Source organism: Chelmon rostratus, chromosome 4, assembly GCF_017976325.1.
Source record: "Chelmon rostratus isolate fCheRos1 chromosome 4, fCheRos1.pri, whole genome shotgun sequence".
NCBI classification, from domain to species: Eukaryota; Metazoa; Chordata; class Actinopteri; order Chaetodontiformes; family Chaetodontidae; genus Chelmon; species Chelmon rostratus.
In genome coordinates this window covers 22,526,923-22,551,407 of record NC_055661.1, presented here as the reverse complement: position 1 = coordinate 22,551,407, position 24,485 = coordinate 22,526,923, and the positions used below count along the sequence as shown (strand labels likewise).

At 44.4% G+C, this 24,485-nt stretch overlaps 2 protein-coding genes and 1 non-coding gene across 3 annotated transcripts; 1 reads left to right on the top strand and 2 right to left on the bottom strand.

The window, feature by feature from the left end:
- cilp2 (cartilage intermediate layer protein 2) lies at positions 1 to 19,544 on the top strand. Its single transcript, XM_041935917.1, has 10 exons — positions 1 to 149; positions 6,927 to 7,004; positions 8,148 to 8,417; positions 8,606 to 8,788; positions 9,469 to 9,624; positions 9,706 to 10,023; positions 10,546 to 10,654; positions 10,924 to 11,081; positions 13,028 to 15,456; positions 15,542 to 19,544. Exons 1-9 carry the CDS (start codon positions 86 to 88, stop codon positions 15,442 to 15,444), a joined length of 3,753 nt encoding a protein of 1,250 aa, XP_041791851.1. The 5' UTR covers positions 1 to 85; the 3' UTR covers positions 15,445 to 15,456; positions 15,542 to 19,544.
- trnag-gcc lies at positions 6,830 to 6,900 on the bottom strand. The gene has a single exon. It is a non-coding gene; the product is annotated as a tRNA-Gly (tRNA).
- A 158-nt stretch (positions 19,545 to 19,702) lies between the features above and the next one.
- si:ch211-212d10.2 (uncharacterized protein LOC557710 homolog) lies at positions 19,703 to 23,573 on the bottom strand. The gene is made up of 3 exons (XM_041935886.1): positions 23,050 to 23,573; positions 22,577 to 22,692; positions 19,703 to 21,938 (listed from the first exon to the last, which is right to left on the bottom strand). Exons 1-3 carry the CDS (start codon positions 23,237 to 23,239, stop codon positions 21,840 to 21,842), a joined length of 405 nt encoding a protein of 134 aa, XP_041791820.1. The 5' UTR covers positions 23,240 to 23,573; the 3' UTR covers positions 19,703 to 21,839.
- Between the last annotated feature and the right edge of the window lie 912 nt (positions 23,574 to 24,485).

The following is a 24,485-nucleotide window of genomic DNA, read 5'->3' as shown; positions in this document are numbered from 1 at the left end:
GGCTGAGGGGGAGACTTTAGATTTATGTCTGTAGCGGATCAGAGAGAGGCAAACGAAAAGCATCAGTGACTGAAGGTGTGGCACCATGTTGGAATTAAATAAGGTGGCACTCCTGCTGTCTTTCCTGGCTTCGCTGGCTCTGGGTCAAGGTGAGTAAAGACTGAAAGGGCAACCATTTTTAGTGCCGTTTTCCAATAACGGATGCCACAACAACAGGAAATTACTGTGCGTGTAGAGTTTCCAGCAAAACGATTTAAGACCGACGATTTAAGTTTGTTTTGAGTTGGATTTTTCATCTTTCTTGTCATTTTTAGCAATCGCATGCATATATAGAGCAGGGGGGCAGTGCACTGACATAACTGCAGAAGGCATTTCCCTGAGGACATCAGAGCAGGGGGACTCTGGTGAAATGTCTGGTGGTGAGCTCATATGATAAGTGTATGTGTGTGGCTGTGTGTGTGTTATTTTATAGACCACCTCTGCAGCTCTTAATCTGTGATGTTAAGTCACCAGCACGTTTCACCACCGGGCTAATCAACAACATGTGGTGATAGGAGAGGAGGTTAAGAGGAGGAGGAGGAGGTCAAATACAGCGAGGACTCCTCGTTCTGCACCCCTGCCGTCTAGTTCGATCACAGGAAAAGCTCTGCTGATGACACCGAAAGGTTCCGCTGGTGCACATTTTGTGTTCATGATGGCAAACTGCAGTGCAGAAGCTGCCACTATCAGCAAGAAGACGGCCTGCTTTAGAGAAAAAAAATGACTTTTATGATCCCACGAACAGCCAATTCACACTCTTTTTTTGGCATTTCTGCTTTATGTGATAGTGACAGCTGCAGAGAGACAGGAAAGGCGGCGGGGGGGAGAGGGGGGATGACATGCAGTAAAGGGCCCAGGCTGGATTCGAACCTGGGCTGCAGCTGTAAGGACTTGAGTGAGCTACTGGGGTGCTCTCAAACGTACCTGTTAAAAAAACTATATTCTCAGCTCAATCCGCTGTTTTCAAAGTGGTGAACCGTGCGCCGCCTCTTCCAGATTCTGAGTTATTTACATTCGCTCTTATCATCCTCTGAAAGCTCGCCGCTCTTCCTGAACGACACCAGTAGCAGCACTTTTTCCAAAGCTGTCACTTTCTGTCCGCCTTACAGCTGCACCCCATTAAAAGAGAGCTGGCAGTTCATAAAAGCAAGTGACTGTAAATACACCTTAATAGTCTCCATATCTTGTCGGACTTGGAGGCCTCAGGGTCGTAAATGTCTTGCAGGGGCTCTGTGCCATTTGCTGATGAGTATATCGAAGAGTGAGGGGCGGAGGTGTATGTAGAAAGTGATGATTCACGAGGACTGAGTAAACGCCGACCTTAAAACGGCCGGTAAAACTTTACATTCTGTGACACGCTCCGTTAGCAGTACATCCACAAGTTGCAGGGAGGTGGTGCATTTTGTCCTCATTTCACCTTCAAACGCGGTGCCAGTGGTCCCCGAAGATATAAGCCGGTCACCTTGGAAACAAAAAGCAATAATCACAAACCGAGCGACCCACTTTCCCACCTGCTGGGTTTGTGCTAAATGAGAGAATGGAATAAAAAGCACAGGTAAAATGACTTTACCGTCCTCTTTTCCTCCGTCAAACTGGCCAGCATGTCACTCTTTCCTCTTTACTTTTTGTCGTCTCAGGCCCCCCTCCTCCTCCTCTCTGCATCCAGTCCCCCACTAAAGTAACCACTGTATGTCTCCATCTGTCCATTTATTTCTAATGTGTCTCCCTCAGGTATTTCTCCCCTCACTCCCTCCTTCGCCTCTCTCCACTTATTCCTCTCTGCCCCGCTCCATCGAATGCTCTCCCCTCGTCTTGTTCTCTGTCACTCTCTCCATACACCGTAGAGCTTTACGAGCTGTTTCCCTACTTGACGGCGGCAGCTGTTGCTGAATGCCCGCTGTAACTCAGAGGGGAGCAGAGTGGCATTACCACCTCTTAGCAGAAATCGTAGCTTTCAGCTCCAAGGCTTCCTTAACTTACTGTAAGCAGCTTTCTTTAACTGTACCAGAGGACTTCCAACCTTCTCCTCTCTTTTCTTGTTGCATAATTGTCAGGCAAAGCTAGATGGCGTGTGTGTGTGTGTGTGTGTGTGTGTGAGCAGCTGGAGGGCCATTGTGAGTCAGGCACAGGGGCTAGTTCTCCAGATGTTGACCACTGTCTGCTCCAAACACAGAGCTGTCTGGCCAGCTGACTGTAATGACTGAGACAGGGATTAGGATGGATCAAAGGGAAAGGCGCAAATTCCCATTAATGACAACCTCCGAGCCATATCACATCCTTCTTTCCTTTTCTTCTGAGTATTTATGCGTTCAGGATGCATACGTGGACGTGCCAAGACATTATTTATTGCAGGACTAATCAGCTGCTTTCAGCTGAGCTATTTCCAGCTCCTGGCTCCGTACCTGTGCACAGGTGCAGAGGTTCATGCAAGGACTTCCAGATATTTTAATGCAGAAATTGCCCAGTTGTGTTTTTAAAAGTATCAGGGAGAAAATACCTGAGAACACAAAGCCTTTGTTATACCTCTGCGAATCCTGAAATCATATGGTTGATTTGCATCATTAGTTGAAGTCAGGGGCATTTGTCAGGGGTTTTAATGAGCTACAGATGTTTTAGGAATAAGACTTGGATTTTTGAGAATAAGCAACATCGGGGCAGCGAGAGAGATAGATGCAGAGAGGAAAAGCAGACTCCTCTGCAACCACGCACACCTCAGCGAAGAAGCAGGCCAAACACATAAACAGCTTCCATATGACATGGCAAACAGATCATCACATGCAAAGGCCCACACACACACACATCACTGAATTCATACGTGAAGTACTTTGTCGACAAATACTGAACAACCTTGTCCTTTTAGCGAGCTTAACTTCGCCCATTAGATTACATAATGTGGGGAGGGTGGGTGCTGTTTTCACCTCTTCTTCTTCTTGTAAGGATCTGTAATATTCTAAACAGGATCCAGGCCTTCTATTTTAGCCCTGTCTCTCCGCCAACATACATCTGGCACAACCATACCTCTCTAATCTGACTGAAACCATTCTGGGTGCGACTTCGTCAAGTCCTGCATTTTCCTCCCTCTTCCTCTCCTCGGCAGCTTTTTTATTAGATTCTGGCGAAGGCAGAAAACTCCCACTCAGAGAGTGAAGCAGAGGGAGGCTGTCCTGAGCGAAGGCACTGGTGATTATTAATAGAGGATTTGCCGTTGTGTAGCCTGGCTGTAAGCACAGAGGCTGTATTTCAGAAGGGCCCACTGTGACGTAAATCGTTAAATCCAAAGATAGTCCTCTAAAATAAGAATTGCAGTTGTCGGAACAGACTCGGGGAGGGCGAAGATGACAATGACTGCAGTGGGTAAAAAGTGAGCCAGTGTTTCAGATAAGTTACTGACTTAGTCTGGCATTCAGGTGCTTGGCATGTGGCTATATGTGGAAGTGAGTTGCTAACCAGCCCACAGATGCAGCTCTGCTCTAATATATTGAAGCCATTATAATGTATCTTGTTACCTTGTCCATGGTTTATGAGGGTCACGGTTAGGCTGTTTGAGGTTTATAATAACCGTCACGTGGCAGGGCTCGAGTCAGAGGTGAAACTGCCGGAGAGAAGTAATACATCCTTATATGCATCCCGCTATTGTAAAGAGATTTGTGGGAGCAAACCAAAACCTGAAGGGTGAACGCATCGCTCGTTTCTGCAAGTGCCCCAAAGTGACACGTTTGCATTCAAGTGACGAAGCCCTCTAGTGGCTGTTACGACTACAGCAAAGGAGGAAGCCGTCATGTTCTTGAGTCCTCCGAATTTAACATCAAATTACGTTGTGTGTTCCTGCCCTTTGAATGACACACCGGGGCGTTTTCTGATCTGATGTCTCTATTGAAGGGGACGAAATTAATTCTTTGCTCCTTCCAAAACTGTTCTTCTTTCTACGACGTGCCATCGCTAAACATAACACCAACCAAACGTTAACCATTGGGTCGTCACATCATAAAACAGACAAGAGATTCGTGCAGCAAAGCACAAACCCAACCCACACAGAGCACATGAACAAGGACAAACTCGACATACTGTACCAGCGGAGGATTTTTTTTAACACTAAAGAGGAAATCACAAGTTCCAACCTTGCTCCATCTGGCTTTAAGAGCGCGTGTTACTTGCTTCTCGATGAGGTAAATTCCCTCACATACCAGCCGAGTGAAGCAGCGCCCCAGTAAAATCTCCCGGCTTTTAAAATTCATAAAGTGTTAACATGCCACTCAAAAGCACAATAAGGTCTGTGAGTCCGCCACGGGAAGCGGGCCAGTTCATACCTGCCGCAACTGAGGTCACCACCCCAACGTTCGCCTTCTGCTGAAGCTAATCTGGGTTTCCTCTTTTAACTTTCTAAAACCATTAGTCACCTCGTAAAACTGTAAGAATCGCTTGCTATTACGCTTTCATTATCAAACATCTTGAAATGATCATCAGGAGCCAAACGGTTCTGCTGTGAATTCCCTTTGTTTGGGTCTGAATGAGGAAGAAACGTTACGTAACCAGAGCAGGAAAACTGCCTTAGAATTTCTTGGAAATGGATGCACTTCAGAGGGAGGAGGGTAATTAATTAGCCACAAGTTTGGAAGTCAGCGTTAATTAAGAGAAACAAAAGGGCTGTTTGTGTCCCCTCGCCACACGCTTTTCCCTTTTAAACATCTTAAAAAGTTCTCGAACGCACGAGAGCGCAGGCTGAAAACAGTTGATGTAAAATCGGTGATTTGCTGAGATATTCTGCTAATTCTTTTAATTGATTCTATCACGTAATCAAGACAGACACCGAACTCGGGAGGCAAAAGGAGAGGTGTGGAAAAACTATTTGAATTGATTTACTAAACTAAACCTGCAGGCTGAGCCACATCTGCCCAGCAGATCAGTGTGAAAACATTTGCTTCTGTTCATCCAGCGATTCCATTGTATCAGAGAAACAAAGCTGATATGGAAACCTATCAATGGTTTTTAAAGCCAGGGGCACTAAAAAAAAACAGCCATGGAGGTGAACCGACTGCCTGTGTTACCCTAAAACTTACGTAACACATGTCTGGACAGTGAGTCTTTGTTCCGCTGAGCTACAATCCTTCTTTGCTAATTCTATCAAAAAAAAAGTGAAGGGTTGAAGAGAAATGTGTTGGCATTACAATAAAGACTGCGAGCGAGCCATAAAACCAGTGGGGACTGGGATCGATACTGGCCTCTGTGCTGGGAGTCTCTGCTCGTAAACTCAGCAGTGTCTCCCCGAAAGTGCTAAGTGCTTGCACACATTACACACACACACACACACACACACACACACACACACACACACACACACACACACTGAGGTTGCATAAGCCGCTTTTTGTTTCTGTCACGGACCGTGACATTTATTTTTTCCGCACGGTCCGAGTGAAAGTCGGGGATGAAATGTCAAGCAAACAGCTGACGTTTTTTGAAAACATAAAAAATTAGTTCTGTAGGAAAAAGAATCATTATACTTCAAAGCGCGAGGGAAAACATGTACTGGTGCATGTTTAATAAATCAAAGAGCCAAATTTACCCTCAATGCCAGCTCGAGTGTCTTTCTCTTTCTAGTGGGGCAGCGTTTGCTTTCATCGTAGCCTAACTGTTGTGCTCTCGTGTGTGCAGGCATGAATACTGGTAATGATGCAGGAATGACTCAGTGACACAGGCACGCCGAATGTGTGTACATTATAATCATATATCATTAAGATCAAAAAAAGAAATCGACAACAAATGCTACGTGAAAGTACATGTGTGTGTGCTCTCTGAGAGGTGATGGAGCGAGTTAAGGTGAAGTTTTCTGGCTCGGGCCGCTGGTTAACAAATGACTCCGCATGCACTGATTTGTCACAGCTGGAGCTTGATTAGCATCCTGAACAGTGGCTGCCTGTTGATGGATCAAGAGGGGAAGGAAGGACTTGAGGGAGGACAAGCAGATGGGGGTGGTGGGGGGAGGGGTAAGTTGAAGGATGAAAAGATATATGACAAAGAGCAAGGGGGAGATGATGGATGGAGATCAGACTGCATCGTGTATGTGTGTGTGTGTGTGTGCACATGATTGTATGTGGGTATGTTGCACAGTTTGGATGAAGGGGGGGGTAGCAGGACGAACAGCAGTGAGAGACACCCACTGAAGGTGATGGAAGAGGAGCAGATTGAGGAGGAGGAGAGGGAAAGGAGATGGAAGCAGAGAAATTAGATAAATCAAAGTTTGCAAGAGAAGAAAGACAGAACAGAAAATCGAGAAAGAAGCTCACAATTTCTTCCAATTTTCTCCCTTTTAAGTGGCCCCGGGAGCCCGGCCATTGTCTCAGCACATAAATAGGACAGAAGGCCTGTGGCTAAAATGAACCAAGTGGGGAAAAAAAGTAGAGAATAAAGAGTAAAGGGCAGAGCGGCTAATTAGAAGAGCCTTCGCGGCGTGAAGAAAGAGCGAAACGTGCTCCGACTGCATCAGAGTGTGTGCGTGCATGCAAGTATTGGAAAATGTTGCTGTAAAATGTGACGCACAGTTAAGAGTAAAATCTGATTCTGTACTGAAGCGTGTGATGGGTTTTGATTGGCTTTAATTTGATTTGGTTCCCCTTTTTCCAATTTTTGTGCTGCCATGAACCTCATTTTCAATACCATTTTCACATTGACTATAATACCAGCATCAGCTGAAAGGGAAATCTAAAGTTAGACTCCAATAGCGAGAGAAATGCATAAAATTGATAAGACCTTGTTAATAAACAGCCGAGGATAATTCGGGAAAAATTGTTGTTGCATTGGCCGGGAATCGAACCCGGGCCTCCCGCGTGGCAGGCGAGAATTCTACCACTGAACCACCAATGCTCCACATTTTCTCCCTCTGTCTGCAGGACCTCTGAGGATCAGGACTCAGTCAGACAGGAGCAGGAGAGTGGCTCTCAACACGTTCACGGACACACAGACAACAGGTACGCGATCGGCAGTGATACTCAGACCCGATTGTGCAGCAGCGGTTTTCAGACTGTAGGAGCGAGTTAGTTATTGTAGCTTGACCTGCTGATTCGTCTCACTTGTCAGCACGGTCAGCAGCTGCAGATGCAGGAGCAGCGGTGAGTCGCACTTCATGGAGGCAGCTCACTTACTTTAAAAAAACGTCCGACCTCCGCAATTTGTGTCAAAAATCGCACTTCTTACAGCCATAACTCAGTCAAATCTAAATACATGACACACATGTGTTAGATTCAGTGCGATTTACACGACCTGAGCGATGTCCATGGTGAATAAACGTGCAGTCATCTGCTCGAAAATCTGCAAAAAAAAAAAAAAAAAAACGACATCAGACTGATCCACAGATGAATCTGCTCCCTCTCTAATCTACACAGTGGTCCACTTCTACAATATACGATCATATTGTATCACAACTATGTGAACAGTAGCTGACAGTGGACTGTGATGCAACATCCAAAGGCAAAAGAAGAGCTAGAGTTACGTGTCTTACCAGCCTGGGTTTGAAAAGCTGAGATTTTGATGACTTGACATTCAGTTTTCAGTTGAACAAAAGAGCACCAGTATGAGTCTGTATCCAGACTGTCTGCAGCACATGTCTCTTCACATGGCACCCCGGAGTCCACCAAAACACGTTATTTATTGCAGTAATGCATTACTTTGTGAACGAAAGATAATCGTAAGTTTGCTGCTATTGCATTCTTTTGTTTTGAATCATGTTTCTCCTGAGGAAATGCTCAGGTTTCAGAACATGGAGCACACTAAAAAACTAGACAACATGCCTCATCAGTCAAGCCAGGGGGCTGGGAAAGAACCTGGACAATGCGAAGCTCCCCGGGGTGCATGAAGTCAGTCTCAAATTGCGGTAGCAGACCTCCTCTTAAAGTTTGTAACCCATCCCAGCTGATTTCCTCCATCTTGCTTATTCTTGGTTCTGATCCATGTCTCCCAACCATGTAAGACCAGCTCCAACCCCTCCCCTCCCCTCCCTGAGTTCTGGCTCATGACTTTTCTTTCTGTGTGACTTTTTTTTTTTTTTTTTTTTTTCCATTTTAACCCTCTATTCTTTTGGTTTTCATCCATGTCTACCCTCCATGTGCCTCCAGGCGTGACAGAGTGGACTTCTTGGTTCAACATCGACCATCCTGGGGGGAATGGAGACTACGAGCGCCTGGAGGCGATCCGGTTCTATTACAGGGAGAGAGTGTGTGCGCGGCCCATGGCCATGGAGGCTCGCACCACAGACTGGGTGGCAGCAGCAGACACTGGGGAAGTGGTCCACTCCAGTCTGGAGAAGGGTTTCTGGTGCATCAACAAGGAACAGCCCCACGGCCGCGTCTGCTCCAACTACCACGTTCGCTTTCAGTGTCCCCCAGGTAGCTCTGATGACAGCAGCTCAGAGCTATGAACAGACATGAACACTAAGCCATACATGCATGTAGCACTGACCACAGGGAGCTCTTGGCTGTTTACGGTCCGCCATGTTAAATAATGAGCCGACAGCAGCACATAATGTCAGCTTTGCTCAGGATATCATACTCTGCTCTTCAATTTGTGTGTTCAGTGCAGAGCTACTGGACTGACTGGAGCGAGTGGGGCCCCTGCTCAACCACGGTTTGCAATGACGTAGGCATCCAGGTCCGCCAGAGGAAATGTGTCAACACCCAGCCCATGCCTCTCCTGCTGGTGCCAGCGTGCCAGGGGCACCACTCAGAGAGGAGGGAGTGCTCCACCCCTCCATGTACAGGTGAGAATCAAAAGATTTACCAGCACCTAGCTTGTGCCAGCACCTTGTGATTGCATGTAAAGTAAAAACCAGTTGGGTGCAATGATGGGTGACCGTCCACCAAGAAAAGGACAACGATTGACATGTCAAGTAGTGAAAAGTAGTAGTAGTGTAGAAAAGTAGAAAAGTAGTGTCAAAAGTGATAACTGTTGCAAATAGTTGCTGCTGAGCTTCTAACCGTCTAGCTGTGCTTGTATAGTCTAGTTTTGTACTGAATGGAACATAACAGCTTGGACCAGGACCAGACTAAACACTGAACCAGACCTGAGATACAATTTAAACTGGAATGAAATTACCCTGCATACCGCTGTTCTGGTCTTGATTCTAAGACATTTTCTGCTGCACCGTCCAGTGCAGAATTTCTGCTAAACAATACATGGCAACCGTTAGCTCAAGTGCTTTTGATTGAGCTACTTGTAATCAACAATCTTTCAACTGAAGCTATTCAATCAGCTATGCCCACTGTATAATTGTGTGCATGGGGCGCCCGTGCACAACAGATTGAACAACTCTCTTTCTAAAGTCTGAATGACTTGATGAATTCATGAAACGACTGACCGCAAGTTTAACAGACGATGCTAATATGCATCACTTGTTAAGATCCAAACTCACATCATTCCTGTCTCTCTCTGTGTGATCAGCCAAGTGGAGTCCGTGGGGTCGCTGGGGGACGTGTTCAGTGACCTGTGGTGGGGGTCGCAGGATTAGAAGGAGGACCTGTGTGAGGACTTCAGTGACTATTCAGTGCACTGGACGGCCGGTTGAAATTCAGAAGTGTGGGAAGAGGCCTTGCCCAGGTATGCTGTAAAAGTCATATTATCTTTACATTGGTGCCTTTATTAGTGTGTGTTCACGTTTCTGTGTCTTTCCCCCACAAGTCAAATGTCAGCGCATGTGCCCCGAGGGTCGCCCCAGCGAGGACTGCAGCCGGTGCGTGTGCGACGGCCACGTGCTGCACGGCGAAGTGCACAGCCTGACCGGTGTCCCTGTGGCAGGAGCCTGGGTGGCGTTGGCCAGCGAGCCCAAGGTGATCCGTGGTCGTACAGATGCCAAAGGTCAGTTCAGGCTCACGGGAGTCTGCTCCTCCATCTCGACCTCGATCTCCATCAGGAAGGAGAAGTTCGCCCCGATCGCTGTCTCCACCTCCAGTAACACCACAGGGTTGTCCTGGGTACGGGCCGTCCTCAAATCAGCCGGTGAGGGCTAAGAAAAAATGTTATTGATAAAAAAATATATTTTGTATTCAAAAAGATTAAAACTGTGTCTGTGCAAGTGTCTGTTGCTTTCAGTGGAACCAAGGCAACCACAAAGCAAGCTCACGGTATAATTTAGCATTAATTGAAGATATTGTTGGCTATTTCTTAGAAGAGCTATTTTCGTAAGTGCTTCCTGATTCTCTAATGTCATTCCACAGAGCCAGTAAATCCTCCTTTCAGATTCTCAGACTGCAGAAAACAGTAGAAACATTGACAAGGCTACAACATAAACAGTCTGGCCAATTGTAAGACTTCACGTTGTCTGCAGCACTTACTTGCTTGGTTGCATGGAGACCAAATAAAAATAGGCCTGTGTTGCTTTTGAAAGAGTAATTCCCTCAACAATCATTTTTCATAAGCACAGAAGACCAATGCGAGAATAAAGGGCCATGCCTGACTGAGTTTTATTAGGTCTCAGCCTGAAAAAAGCTCTGAGGGTTTGCTGCTTCCTGCTTTCCACAGAAAAGCCGTACATTGTGAAGCACCCGGAGGACAAGGTGCGCTACGAGGGAGGACGGGTGCTGCTGTGCTGCAAGGCAACAGGATCACCAGCACCCGACAAATACTACTGGTGAGATGAATACTAGTGCTGGCACATTGTTAATCATATTACAACACCCAGAGACAAGTAGCATCAGAGGTTATTTCACATGATGTGAAATTTATATTTTGAAGCTCCCTAAAAATCTAATTTCACTTATATCAAGATGCCAATGGAATCAGTTTTTAAATGATTAAAGCAACATTAATCAGTTACTTGTAGCTCTAGTTTGGTCTGCTTTTTTGCTGAAAATATCTGCCTTCTCTTCAGTTGCTCATCCTTGTAACTACTTTTTCAAGGTACCACAATGGGACTCTGCTGGACAGGAAGGTGTACAAGTATGAGGAGGACCTCGTTCTGCGAGACCTGAAACCGGAGCAGGCAGGGCAGTACTACTGCAAAACCAGCAGCCCCGCGGGTGCCATCAAGTCCTCTCCATCCCAACTCACTGTGATCGGTATGTTCCATCTCGGATCTCGTACTGACAGCAACTGTATCTCAGCATCACAGAGTTAAAGATGCTACCTGTCGGACAGCAGTTTGACGGCAGATACGAGCGCTGGAAAAAATGTTAAAAGCTTAAAAGCTGTGGAAAAAAACAGAAAAAAAAAAAATCTTGCTCTATTTAGTCTGAGTTTGTTTTTGTCCTCTTAGTCAAAAAGACACAAAAACTCCCTTCAAGTTAATGGCACAGTGATGTAATGAGAACTGTAATTCATCTTCATCAGCCTGGAGAGAATATAATTTACTATGATGATAGCAAGCGGCACTTAGGGATTATAGCTCAGGATGGCTGCTATCCCAGTGCATTTGACGATGACGTATTCCGTCAAAGTTCTGCACAGGTTCAAGTAAAACCACAGACAAAATCACTGGTTGTGAGACAAAAAGCAAACAACCGCAATTCGTTTTAGTGTATAAAGAGAAGCTGCCTGAGAGATTGAATACACACTTTAAGAGGAATGTCAGCGCTCAGCTCCAACCAAGTCATCCATGTCAGTGCATTAAGAGCATTCAAACAAAACCACAGTGTCCCACATCTGAGGGAGGGAGAAAAGTCAGTTAACAGACTATTTGTCATTGGAAAAAAAAAAAAAAAAAAAAACATTACATGCAATGAAAACAGGGAAATAAAAATCTCAGGGCTTGCACAGTCTGGCTGCGCTTGGAGCAGTAAGTTTTTATTATATTTACATTGGTTGAAGCTACAGCTTTTTAAACTGGCATTCTCTATTGTGTGAAATGGCTCTGGACACCGTAAAACCTCAAACTCTTATTTCTCCAGAACACCCAGTGTTGAGGTGAAATACAAGATTGTTAATAAATCTAGTTTCTCTTCTCTCTCAGTGTACGAAATGCGTTTCCTCATCCATGTGGGGGAAGCACACATTTCTTATATCCTTCAGGTGCTTGTTAGCAAAGACACAGATTAACAGGGCTTTCATGGAGGAGTGCTAAAGCAATCTATGCCAGGTCACAGATATATCCCTGTAAACTTGTTATGGTACGTGTGCAGGACAGCACCAGCACCTCAGAGCAGGAAGAGAAAAAATTCTTACTCCTTCATCACAGGGCAGTTTTATTTCACATTTTACATTGTGCAGAAGCTTAATTTGATTTCCCAGTAAATGTGTTGACCCCAGTTTATGCAGGGGAGTAGAGGCAACATAACTCATTATCAAAGGAACAGCAGTACAGCAATGATATTTCATACACATCACACTGCTCCACATCTCTACATCTGTCTGCAATTATTGACTTACTTGGGAGATGGGGAGCTTAAAAAGGATCCTTGTGTATACGCTCAACCATGATATCATGCACATTAATTATTGTGCCAATGTCTGGGTGAACAATAATTCTTTCTTTCCAAGTCCCATCTGGATAGTTGGTAAATAAATGTTCTATTCGACTTCATGTCTAATTACCTTCATGCACATTTCACCATCCAACTTGGCCACGCACTTGTACTTTCAGGCCATGTAGACATTGCGTGTGTGCATAATACATTGTATATGTGTGTGCAATCATGTGTGTACAAAATAAAAGCAGATATAATATTTTTTAGGTACTTTGCTTGCATGTTCCAATTTATTAACTATACACTGGTCCTATTCCACTCATGCACTGATATACAACTACCCAGTATCAACTGGATACAATATGCAATATATAAAAAACACATTTGACAGACTTCCTAGAGCAGGTTGAACAATCACGTCTTCAATATTGCAAGTCTGTGTTCATTTTTAAAACCAAAGCAATGTCAAAATAACACTCCACAGCAGTCATCGGTGCATTTTTTTTTTCTCTTTCAGGTTTTATGCATAGCAGATGACTGATAAATATTTTATATGTGTCATGTCAACACAAGCTTAATTTAATTTATCGTCTAATTCACAGCAAAGGGAACACCAGCTTGCAATTCCACCCCTGAGACGCACCTCATCAGACTACCGATGGACTGTGTTCAACCTGGGACTGACTCCAAGTACTACAACGCTGGCCGCTGCCCTCACAACAAATGTGCTGGTTCCCTAGACTTTGATATGCGCTGCAGAGATGGAGCTGAGTACTGTTGTGGGGTCCAAAATATGGAAAGTCGCGTCATTGACTGTGGGAGCTATAGCCTTCCTATCCGGGCTGTGACGCAGTGCAGCTGTCAGAAGTGTTTGCAGCCAACTGTGCTGGTTCGTGGTAGAGTGGTCACAGCTGACAATAATGAGCCTCTGCGTTTTGGGTATATCTACATCGGTAAAGAGAGGGTGGGCACCACTGGATACCAGGGAAGTTTCACATTACAAATTACTCCCGATACAGAGAGACTAGTGGTAAATTTTGTTGACCCCACTCAGAAGTTTCTTGACACTCCTAAGGTGTTCATCTTTGATAAGAAAGGTGGGTCCATCTACCATGATGTGAAGGTGATGAGAAAGCAGACGCCAATTGATATCAATGCAGGAGAGACCAACTCTATTAACCTCGGGGAAATTAAAGGGGAAGACCCCATCGGTCAGCTGATTATTCCCCCAAACTCCTTCCACAAGGACAATGGAGAAATCTATGAGGGAACTGTGAAAGCCAGCGTCACATTCATTGACCCAAGAAATATCACCACGGCGGCTGCAGCCCCTGGCGATCTCAACTTTGTGGACGATGAGGGTGACATGCTCCCTTTGAGGACTTATGGCATGTTCTCTGTGGACTTCAGAGATGAGACCAACAAGGAGGTACTTGGAGCTGGAGCTGTTCAAGTCCTTCTTGACACACAGCACGTCAAAATGCAAGAGCACATTCCCAAAATGAAACTGTGGTCTTTAAACCCAGACACAGGAGTCTGGGAAGAGGAGAGTGACTTCTCCTACACTGCAACAACTTCCGGTGGTTCTGGGCGTAGCAAACGAGAGGAGCGCACATTCCTCATAGGTAACATGGAGATCAGAGAACGTAGGCTCTTCAATTTAGACGTGCCTGAAAACAGACGCTGCTATGTCAAAGTCCGTGCCTACATGAGTGACAAGTTCCTACCTTCTGAACAGCTGGAGGGTGTTGTGATCAGCTTGATAAACTTGGAACCAAAACCTGGTTATTCCTCTAATCCTAGGGCATGGGGGCGCTTTGACAGTGTCATAACTGGATCCAACGGGGCCTGTTTGCCAGCTTTCTGTGACGCCCAAAGGCCTGATGCTTACACAGCGTATGTTACAGCAATGATGGGTGGGGAAGAACTGGAGGCAGCTCCCTCCTCCCCCAAGATGAATCCAAACATCATTGGAGTGTCTCAGCCATACCTGGATAAAATAGACTACCAGCGCTCAGACCACGAGGATCCAGCTTTAAAGAAAACAGCCTTCAGAATCAACTTGGCAAAGCCTAACCAAAATAATCTTGATGAGACCAATGGGCCAATATATCCGTATCACAATTTAATAGCTTGTGAAAATGCCCCTGTTGATGCAAATCATTTCAGATTCTTCAGGGTGGAAAAGGACAAGTATGAGTACAATGTTGTTCCCTTTGAGGAGAATGATTTGACGACCTGGACGGGAGACTACCTCTCCTGGTGGCCTAATCCCCAGGAGTTCAGAGCATGCTTCATTAAGGTCAAGATCCATGGACAGAAGGAAGTGATGATCAGGTCAAGGAATCTGGGAGGAACACACAGAGAAACAAAAGGCAAGCTTTATGGCATAAGAGACATTCGCAGCACCAGAGATATGCGAGAGGCCAACACCTCAGCAGCCTGTGTTGAGTTCAAGTGCAGCGGCATGCTGTTTGATCAAGCTGAGGTGGACAGATCCCTCATATCAGTACTTCCTCAGGGGAACTGTCGAAGGATTGGCACCAACAGCCTCCTACAAGAGTATCTCATCAAACATCCACCAGTCGCTCAAAACAACGAGTCCCATGCATTCACCATGCTAGCCCCTGTTGATCCTTTAGGACACAACTATGGCATCTACACAGTCACAGACCAGAATCCCAGGGTGGCCAAGGAGATTGCTATAGGCCGCTGCTTTGATGGCACCTCAGATGGTTTCTCTAGGGAGATGAAGTCAGACTCTGGAGTGGCTCTGACCTTCAGCTGTCCAGAGAGGAAAATTAACAGAGAAAGCCTTTTCCAACGTCTGCAGACCAACCCCGGTCAGACTCTGTCTCAGATGGCGAGGGACATGAGGGAGTCCGAAGGTCTGCAGGTGCAAAGATTACCCTCACAGATGGTGGCTTATCCTTCTGAGCAGCGGGGCAGGACCCAGAGTCGGAGGGTCAGCTCTACAACCAGGAGGAGAGTGTCCACGCGCACACAGCAACGCCAATAGACGCGCCAAGAGGTAGGTTTAGATAAAGTAATTTGAGATATTTTACATTGACTGTAATATCAGAATTAATCAAATGTCCTCTGCTTTTCATTTCTAGGTCTTCAGTCAAGGCTGATATGATGGCATCAAGTCGAGGGAGTAAAGGCTGCCTGTCTGCTGATGAGTATGAACTCCCTCTTGACTACGGAAACCACAAAACCAAGGCAGACAGTAATTCAGCAAAATCAATGAGTGTGATTGAACATATTCATTAGACTTATACGTACTTGAAGGGTTTGGCATATAAATTTCTTCCTTTTCTCGTAAAATACATGCATCATTTGTCTGCATGTAATGTAGTGACTGGCATTTATTTAATTAGCTTTGGTCTAATTTTATGTATGAATAGGCTAACTTGACGTTTGAGAAGGTAACTTTTATAGTTCCAATTTGTGGCATTCCACTTCCCCCACGCTGGGTGTTTTTGCTGACGTCTCTCAACACTTGAGTTGAAACCAAACCTTCAAAAACTGTAAATACCACGCCAGGCCCCAAACACTTCATAATTGGCCGCTGCTTTCCACCGAACTTCTCTTCAAGATCAGAAAGACACCATCTTGAGGTCCTTGTCGTCTGCAGCAGACACTGAGCCCTTTTTCTACAAACTGGGAAACTCTCTCCACCAAGGGGAGGCACAACAGAGACATGTTGGGTGCAGTGGGGTGAGGCATGCCACCCGGGGAACAGAGGATGTTTTCAGTCATGCTTCTGCTCATGCTTCTAATGTTTTTCATTAGCATGCCACATCGCCAACTGTGATCCAGCCAAAACGTCCCTCACACCTACTTAGAATGTGCAAGGCCGAGGCCTTCGCCAAGACAAGCATGGCTCTCACTAGGGTCAGGCAGTCTAAACTGAGGATAGGTGATTGTGAGGTATGACATAATGTTCTTTTGTCCTCTGCACATTCCAAATTAGCATCACCAAACAAAAATTCACTCAAAAGTAGATGTTCCCAAATATCTCACTTTCTCAGAAACCATCACAGAGACTCATTCAGGGTCTAAATTGACTTTGCTTTAATTGTTGGGTAATGTGTTTGTCAGCTGCCTTTGTATCTTGAAGTGCAATACCTATATAATTTAACTTAAGAATTCTTGCAGATGAGCATGTAACAAACTATCACAGTACAAAAACATGCTGCTGGTGAATGACACAACAACCCCCTCAATATGCGTGGCAGGTAGAATGGTTAAGGTGCTCGATCTTGCATAGGACTCAATGTTAGTGATTTTAAACACATAATTTAACTGCGATGTCATGTAATCATTCTTCAGTTCTCTCCACTAAGCAGAATCTAGTAACCTTTTCATCCTTTGCTGCATGGCTCAGTTGATTTTAAAATTTGTACACCACAGTAATCTTTTCAACTTCAGAGAGCAATCTTGTTAGTGGGAGTTCAAACTCTCAGCGGAGCCTCCTCTTATGAGCAACATCCACTGTGTGATTCTTACACATGAGAGTGATAATTAAAAAGTGACACACATTAATGTAGCGGCCAAGTTTTCAGAAATCCTGCTTACATTTTCACACGTAATGTCACCATGTAAGTACGTTTAAATTATACATCTTGATAGACATCGAGACAGATGTATTATAGATTTTAAAATAGTGGCCTGTTTTAATTGAGGATGGTGAAAATGACGTTTTTATCGGTGGTAAGAGCTCAACAATTGTTTATCTGCTAAATGGGCACTTGCAGACCCATGGGAGAAGCTATTCAAGCTGAACTAATCCAAAACCAAATAAGGGGGACCATGGAGAAACCAGGAGGGGCCCACGAGTAAATATAAGCCTTCTGTTAATTAGAAAATAAATTACATATCTCTCTCGAGAACAATTAAAACAGTTTGACCCTGACTTTCACCAACAGCCAAACATGTTAATTTCTACTGTATGAAGGAAGAAGTTAACAACAATACACAGGGCCTAGGGGGATTATGGTCTACATATTTATTATCAAAATGGCACCAAGCTCACAGTTAACTCTTGAAGGTGCTTTCAGCTTGATCCATTTAACCTTTAGTACATTTTTATTCCTAATGTGCAATAGATGCATTGTTTAATGTGTGCTAAAAGTGTATGCGCGCCGGTGTCTTACCATATATTGCGAGCCTACACTTACATTAGGCCCTTTTTCAAACAATGGCCTCTTTCCATTATGCACCATGAGCTGCACGCTCCAGAAAAACCCTCAAAACAGAATAATAATAAGGCTGACAACATGTGGCACCTTCACCATTATCACTGACCTTTCTAATCACAAGCCTGTGGGCCGTCCACGACTGATCAGTTCAGATCTCCAGATGAAAACAAACATCCCCCTGCAGCAGATGTAGCATCCATCCCGCAAGAAGGATGATGATTGAATCCAGGTGTGGGAAGAGATAAGTCCTATAAAAATGCAATGGTGTGTGAGGTCAGCTGAGGAGGCCCAACAGCTGTAGAGCAACTGGAGGAAATGTTAGACCAAAGACATCAAGAGAAAGAGGAGCAAGATTATCTAGTGATGGATTTAATCATTTTGGGGTACTGTTTGGTAAATGGAAAAAAGGAAGGGAAAATATTAGTGGTCTTTGGCCTCGCAGTCCATCACTTTCAGGCTTCGAAAGTGGTTGCACATGGAAGAATGCAGGTTTTTGGAGGGGAATGCTTTGACAGGAGAATTGGCTTATTCATGAAGAGAAGTTATCAGGGGAGTTTGAAGGACAAGGTAACAATAATAGGCTGAGTAAACCATTATATAAGGCTTTGCATGGGAAAGCAGGCTGGGCTCTCCCAACAGTTACTTTGTCTTCTAGGGAACTTCAAAGGAGATTAAAGAGGCACTGCAATGTTTGGTTTAATGACTTAAGAAAAACTTTCCAAAGTCTTTAGAATCAAATAAAGGGAGTTTAAGATAAAACACACTGCAAAGAAAATGTTTATCTCACCCAAATCTCAGTGGAAACGGCACTAGCAGTAGCAACCGTTTCATTTTCCAGGCATTCGATGTTAACATCACAAACATGGCTTAATGGAGCTTTATGTGTTTTTGTGCTACACCTTCAAAGGAATAGTTGGCCATTCTGAGAAATAAGCTTATTCGCTTTCTTGCTGAGAGTTAGATGAGGAGAGCAGCAGCACTCTCATTTCAGGTCTGCCAAGTATGAAGTTACAGCCAGTATCCTGTTAGCTTAGCTTAGCATACAGACTGGAAACAGATAGCTTGGGCCTCCTGGAAACCCTGCTTGTAGCATGGCAACTCCACTGTGATGATGATGATGATGGTTGTTTTTACACTTTTGCACAGTTTGCACAGAAAAAAACAAGAAATAACATGTTCATTAGTGAGCCTTAAAGGTGCTGGTAGGCAAATTCTGTCACTTTTGGACAAAGCTGGGCTGTTTTTAGCTTCTTTTTTTTATGAAGCTAAGCTAACTGGTCTGCAAATAAGTGCATTTCCAAAATGATGAACTATTCCTCTAATGGATACAGTTTACTATTGTCAGGGCTGTATCTGTACTGAAGCCATACATGCTTCATAACTGATGTTTTCAGGGGCATTTTTTGTTTTTGTAACAATGAAAGTTTTAAGGGGAATGTGTGAAGTGAATTGCTTTTGAAATACTCAACTTGATTTTGCCTCTTTGTCAAAGAATTTCAGTGGGTGCACGTAATGTTAAGCGGCACCATTTAACTCGAGGGCAGAAAAAGCCCAAGACTCTCAATCCACCAGAAACCACCACGAATTTCACAGCAACTTAAGCATGAACAGATTCATCCGTTTTCTCTTCTGTACAGTCCAGGTAGTCTCAAGGAGATCATAATTTATTCAGGAGGTCATCCTTGAACCTTTCCACCACTTTCCGGAGTACACGAAGAAGAGTTGTATATTTGGCACTGTGCTCCAGGAAGCCGCCCTGAGCTCCAGTAAAAGAATCACATAAATGAACTCCTCATAATTCTCTGTAAACGCTTTAACTATTGCATGGTGATGCCAAACTCATTTCTCTCTGACTTACGTTTTAATGTGTAAATTGTGTATTGTATGAAATCTACTATAATTGTACGAACAAGAAACTGTAAATAAATGATTTTGTGTAAACTTTTTGCTTCACATTCTTAAGAGCACACTCAAAAATCATTAACATTTTAACGATCTCACATTTCCAAATAAGAAAAAACAGGTTTTGGTCTATTTTTTGAATGAAATATTACACAGTGTTGCTAATATACAATGATTTAATTTGTGAATTAAACAACAAAGATGAACTTTTCAGCTTTGCATCAGACTTAGCTTTAAGTAACAACAATAAATTCAGTTGACAACAAACAAAACACTTAGAGCTCACAACTAGTAGGTAGTTGAAATTGCAGGAGTTTTACTTCTTTTAATGAACAGTAAAGACCAGATAGATATTTCATATAACAAACATATAGCAAAATGCATTTAAATTAGCTGAACATATGAAATAAATCTAAGGAACCATGTAGCACCAGGCTGAAAGGAAGCGATAAAAACTCCTGACCAGTGCAGAATCCTGAACACAGTTTACTCTGACTTTCCTACCGATGTGGCGTGCGCCCGTTACCCTCCAGGTGATGAGTTACAGACATTTTTAGCCAGTGAAAATTACTATTGCAATAAAGCTGCACAACAGGGAAGACAGCAGGGAGGAAAATGAGAGTGTTGAGCCACACTGTCACTGACACCTCCATGACTGCTCGCTGTGCCCCTGCCAGAAAATGGAGCTGACAGAAAATATAGTGAGTGACTGCTCACCACTAAGGAATAAAGAAAACACACTTGCATCAGCGTGTGCATGCGCGCGCACACACACACACACACATATACACACACACACACACACACACACACACACACACAAACACACACAAACACACACACACACACACACACACAATAAGCTAGAGAAACACATTTTTCTTGAGTCAATGGTGCATTTCAGGTCGTGAACCTCCCTCTGGCGCCTTACTAACCGTTTCTTTTGAGTCCCATTGCGTCAGTAACGGACAAACCTGTCTGTGCACAGGCCAGGAGTGGAGAGAAATGCTGATGGAGACATCTCAGCAGCTGCTACCAATCCTAATTGCTGTGCCCTTCATGTGTGTTCTCCTTGCTGGAACTATATTTGGGTTAAAAACCTGTTCAGAAACACAAATTCTGAGAGGGAGTTTCTGTTGCGTGACATCACTGGAATAAGTGTCTAAATTTACCCAAAAGCCACAACTCAGCATGGCCTCAGGTAATGCCTGTTCAAGACATGGATGAGGATTATTGGTAGTAATGAACACTGTTGAGTTTACTTCTGCATTAGCTGCTGAAAGAAACTGTCGTTATATTTCCACAATTACATGATTACAAATTCTTTCACTGAAAATGAGTGGAAGCTTTATACTCATAAAAGGTGACCTGTATTCCAGGCTGTCAGTTTGGACCTCAAAACACAGAACAACTGGTGATCAGAATCTACATCTTTTGTCAAAAAAATCAACATGATAATCGTTTAATTTGTATGATTCATTCTGGGCATGTTTGATTTTAAAGGCGTTTGCAAATCACCAAATTAGGAAAGTACTTTGCATATGTTGTCATGACTTCTGCTACCTTCTGGCTGCATGTGAATTCATCTCCTCATTGCAATAATGCTTCGATTTCTGCAAGTTATCACTTTGTATTTAACATTTGGGGACATTTTCTGTATGCCAAAACAGATACAGTATGATTTACTCACAAGCGCAACAGGACTGTCAATTGACAGGCAGGTAGAGTGTTTGAGAACTGAGGTGAGAAGCTATGAAACATTTTCAAATCCACTTTGGCAGTTAGTGGGTTTCAACAGAAGACGTAATTGGACGGAGTAAATCTGATGGCTCAAATGTGAGGAAACAACTTCAAATTTCACATATTTTCATCAGAAAATATATCATCTTCTTCAGGAATCCCTAAAAAAAATGTCCAAATTAAATCGGTAAATCACTCTTATGCTGCCAGTAGTCAAATTTGCTGGTGAGTTCTGTAACGTCTGCTGAGAAAAGTGAAATTTGTGTTTTTATGTTGCATATTTGCTCCTGTCTGGACTGTTATCAGGGTCGGGAGTGAGCTCTCCATGTTTAGCGTCTGTGATGAGTCTCTACCTGGAATGCCAGCAAGAAAAACCCTGAAACTATTTAATGAAGTCATGTCCTCTTCAGACAATCAGATATCACGGTGAGTGCGCGGCAATCAAAGTAGAAGCGGTCTGTGAAAAAGACAGATAAGGCTCGGGAATGTTTCGGATGGCTTGGGTTTGTGGAACAAGTCTTTAAAAATAGCCCGAGTGGACTCACGAAGGCCTGAAGTCCGAGGTTGTTCATCTCTTCTGATCTGCAGGAAAGGGCTGCAGGGAGAGACGACTGGCGTGTTTCACGTACACGTTGCCGTCCTCCACCTTGACTTCATACACCTTTTGCTGTAAAAAACGAACAGAGCAAAGGACTCAAAGACAAAAGAGCTGAGAGGAGCGAAACATCATGACCTAATGAGGAGGCAGTGTTAACTCCACGTAAGCCTACAGTAAATTTCGGATCACTTTTCACATGTCGTTTATATCCTGTAGCGCTTGACAGTTAAAAATGATTAATGAAAAAAAGGACGAGACGCTTATGGAAAGTTCATTGATGCATTCGAGCAGGTCAAACAAAAGATGTCTGACAGCACAAGAGGGGACAAAGTCTTCACTCTGATTGATGAGCTTTCATTTCTTGCACTGTGTCAATCAGCAGAGGGTCCAACATCTAATGGAAGAGCGTGATTTGTCTACATATCGCTGCAAATGTTCACGTTAACTCTCAGGTGCAGTCCGCAGGTTAGGCTCCTGCCTCCTGGGATGTCGTTTTCATAAGGTGCATCTGCAGGGTTGTTACATATTTAATGCTGATATATAACAACTAATTTCTAGGTCTTATTAATGCTTTTCACTGCATAGCATGTCAACTATATATTGCACTTTATATTATGCATTTGTTAACTGAGCTCAAGACATTTAGGTGTTTAGGTGGAAGAATAATACAACATTATGAAACAAGGAGGACATATTTCCTCACCGACCTGTAAGGAGGTCCCTGACTTTCCAGTTCTGAGGTCAAAGTCATAGTCGTGCCAGGGGCAGAAGACCTGCAGGACCCCATCAGCATCCTCGATGTCCCCCTCACACAGAGGACCGCCTGGGAGACACAGGATATTGTTCATCACATGATCTTCCTCTCAAAACAAAAGACTTTTGCTGTCTTCCTCCTAGGAAACTGTGATGGGAGGTTTGAATAACATGAAACTGATGAATCTGTCACATGGATATCTTTCTTTTTGAAACAAGGCGAACAAAGCAGATCCAAGCAGGCCTGCAGTTGGAGTCTGACCCGCACATGTATTTCCAGCTCATTCTCAATGTGATGGTGAATACGCTTGTGATTTCACATGCATAAAAGAGGGATGCAGTGCGCGTTTTTCTGCTTTGAGACAAAGAGATAGCCTTGCTTAAGGATTAATCTAAGCGAGAATGAATGTGGATGCTGAGGCTTTACCGGAATGCGCACAGCGAGCATCCATGGCAAAAAACTCCCCCTTCACATGGAAGAGGCAGACATCGGAGCCGCGGCCGAGGGAGGAGTACATCATACGGCAGCGCTGCTTGGAAAGCTCCGTGACCGGGCCTATGAGCCTCCACGAAGCGCCTTCCGTGTCCCCCTCCTCATCTTCGGAGCCAGAAGCCATTAAGGACGGCGAACGGACTGGCTTTCTAATTTGCGCCGCTACAGAGCTCCCTTTTTCCGCCGGTGCAAATGAATTTGGCTGCTCGCTCTGTAAAAATATTCCATCTTAACCACCGCCGACCGGTGCGACGGCGAGCCGTGCGGGCTGCGCTGCCTCCATCCGGGCTGCAGCCTGCCTGCCAGCCGGGACACCGTCACGCAGCGCGTTCAAGCACCGCTGCTCTTCATCTGATCTGCATGTGTTTGACTGTCACAGATAATAAATGCGCAGATATTCCTCACAGGCGCACAGATTTTCATTCTGCTATTGATTTATCAGTTCCTGCAGCTGCTCTAAGAATAGTCCTAAAGCTCAAGCAGACACACAAACAATGTCCCTTACATACTGAGAGCTGAGTGTGAGCACTGCTGCCCATCAGAAATACATGCTTCATTATGAGTGGACCAAACAAACTTCCTGTTCTCTCCTTCAGTTGCATTAACTCTTTTATGTTCAAACAATGCAATTCTGCAAATAAAACAAGATGGCATTGTATTAATCACACAGCGGGGAAATGTGCAGCGTTACAGCAGCACAGGGGATAGAGCAACAGCAAGAAGCATAACAAGAAATAAAAAAAGTTAATATAATCAGTAAAATAGAAAGTGGTTAAATACACATTATCGCATAAATAATATATTTATACTGCACAGTTAAGAACACACTGAGCTTGCAAATGAGTGAATTATCAGTTTGGGTGCGTGTTGTGTGCTGGGAGCATTGTTGATTATTAAGTCTGATAACAGCAGGAAGGAAGCTTCTCTCCTTTGCACACTGCAGGCGAAGCAGCCCGTCCCTGACAGACCTGCTCGGTGCTGTCAGAGAGTCCTGCACGAGGCGGGAGATGTTCTCCAGCCGGGATGACGGCATAGCCATCACCCTCCTTTCGCCCACCACCTCCACTGGGTCGACGGGCCTCCCAGGACAGAGCTGGCCTTCTTAACCTGCCTGTTAAGTCTCTTCCTGCCAGCAATCGAGATGCAGCCTTAGAAGATGGCTGGTCCACCTCAGGAGGGCCCACACCTCTCCAGAAGTGTCCTCAGCAGATACAGCCTGCTCTAGCCTTTCCTATACATTGCATTTGTACTATAAAATGTACCCATTCTCAAGGCTTTCTTGGTGGCCCTGCTGAGTTTATTGAGAACACTTTACTATACAGAATATTGGACTTGTTCCCTAAGAGTGTGGTAAATGTGGAACATTACTT

Bases quoted from the DNA above. Each gene is read 5' to 3' on its own strand.
- cilp2 (XM_041935917.1), top strand. From the start codon at position 86: ATGTTGGAATTAAATAAGGTGGCACTCCTGCTGTCTTTCCTGGCTTCG. The intron at 8,789-9,468 runs GTGAGAATCAAA...CTGTGTGATCAG, and splicing joins CTCCACCCCTCCATGTACAG to CCAAGTGGAGTCCGTGGGGT. The intron at 10,024-10,545 runs GTGAGGGCTAAG...TGCTTTCCACAG, and splicing joins GGCCGTCCTCAAATCAGCCG to AAAAGCCGTACATTGTGAAG.
- si:ch211-212d10.2 (XM_041935886.1), bottom strand. From the start codon at position 23,239: ATGGCTTCTGGCTCCGAAGATGAGGAGGGGGACACGGAAGGCGCTTCG. The intron at 22,693-23,049 runs GTAAAGCCTCAG...TGTGTCTCCCAG, and splicing joins TGCTCGCTGTGCGCATTCCG to GCGGTCCTCTGTGTGAGGGG. The intron at 21,939-22,576 runs GTCGGTGAGGAA...CGTTTTTTACAG, and splicing joins AGTCAGGGACCTCCTTACAG to CAAAAGGTGTATGAAGTCAA.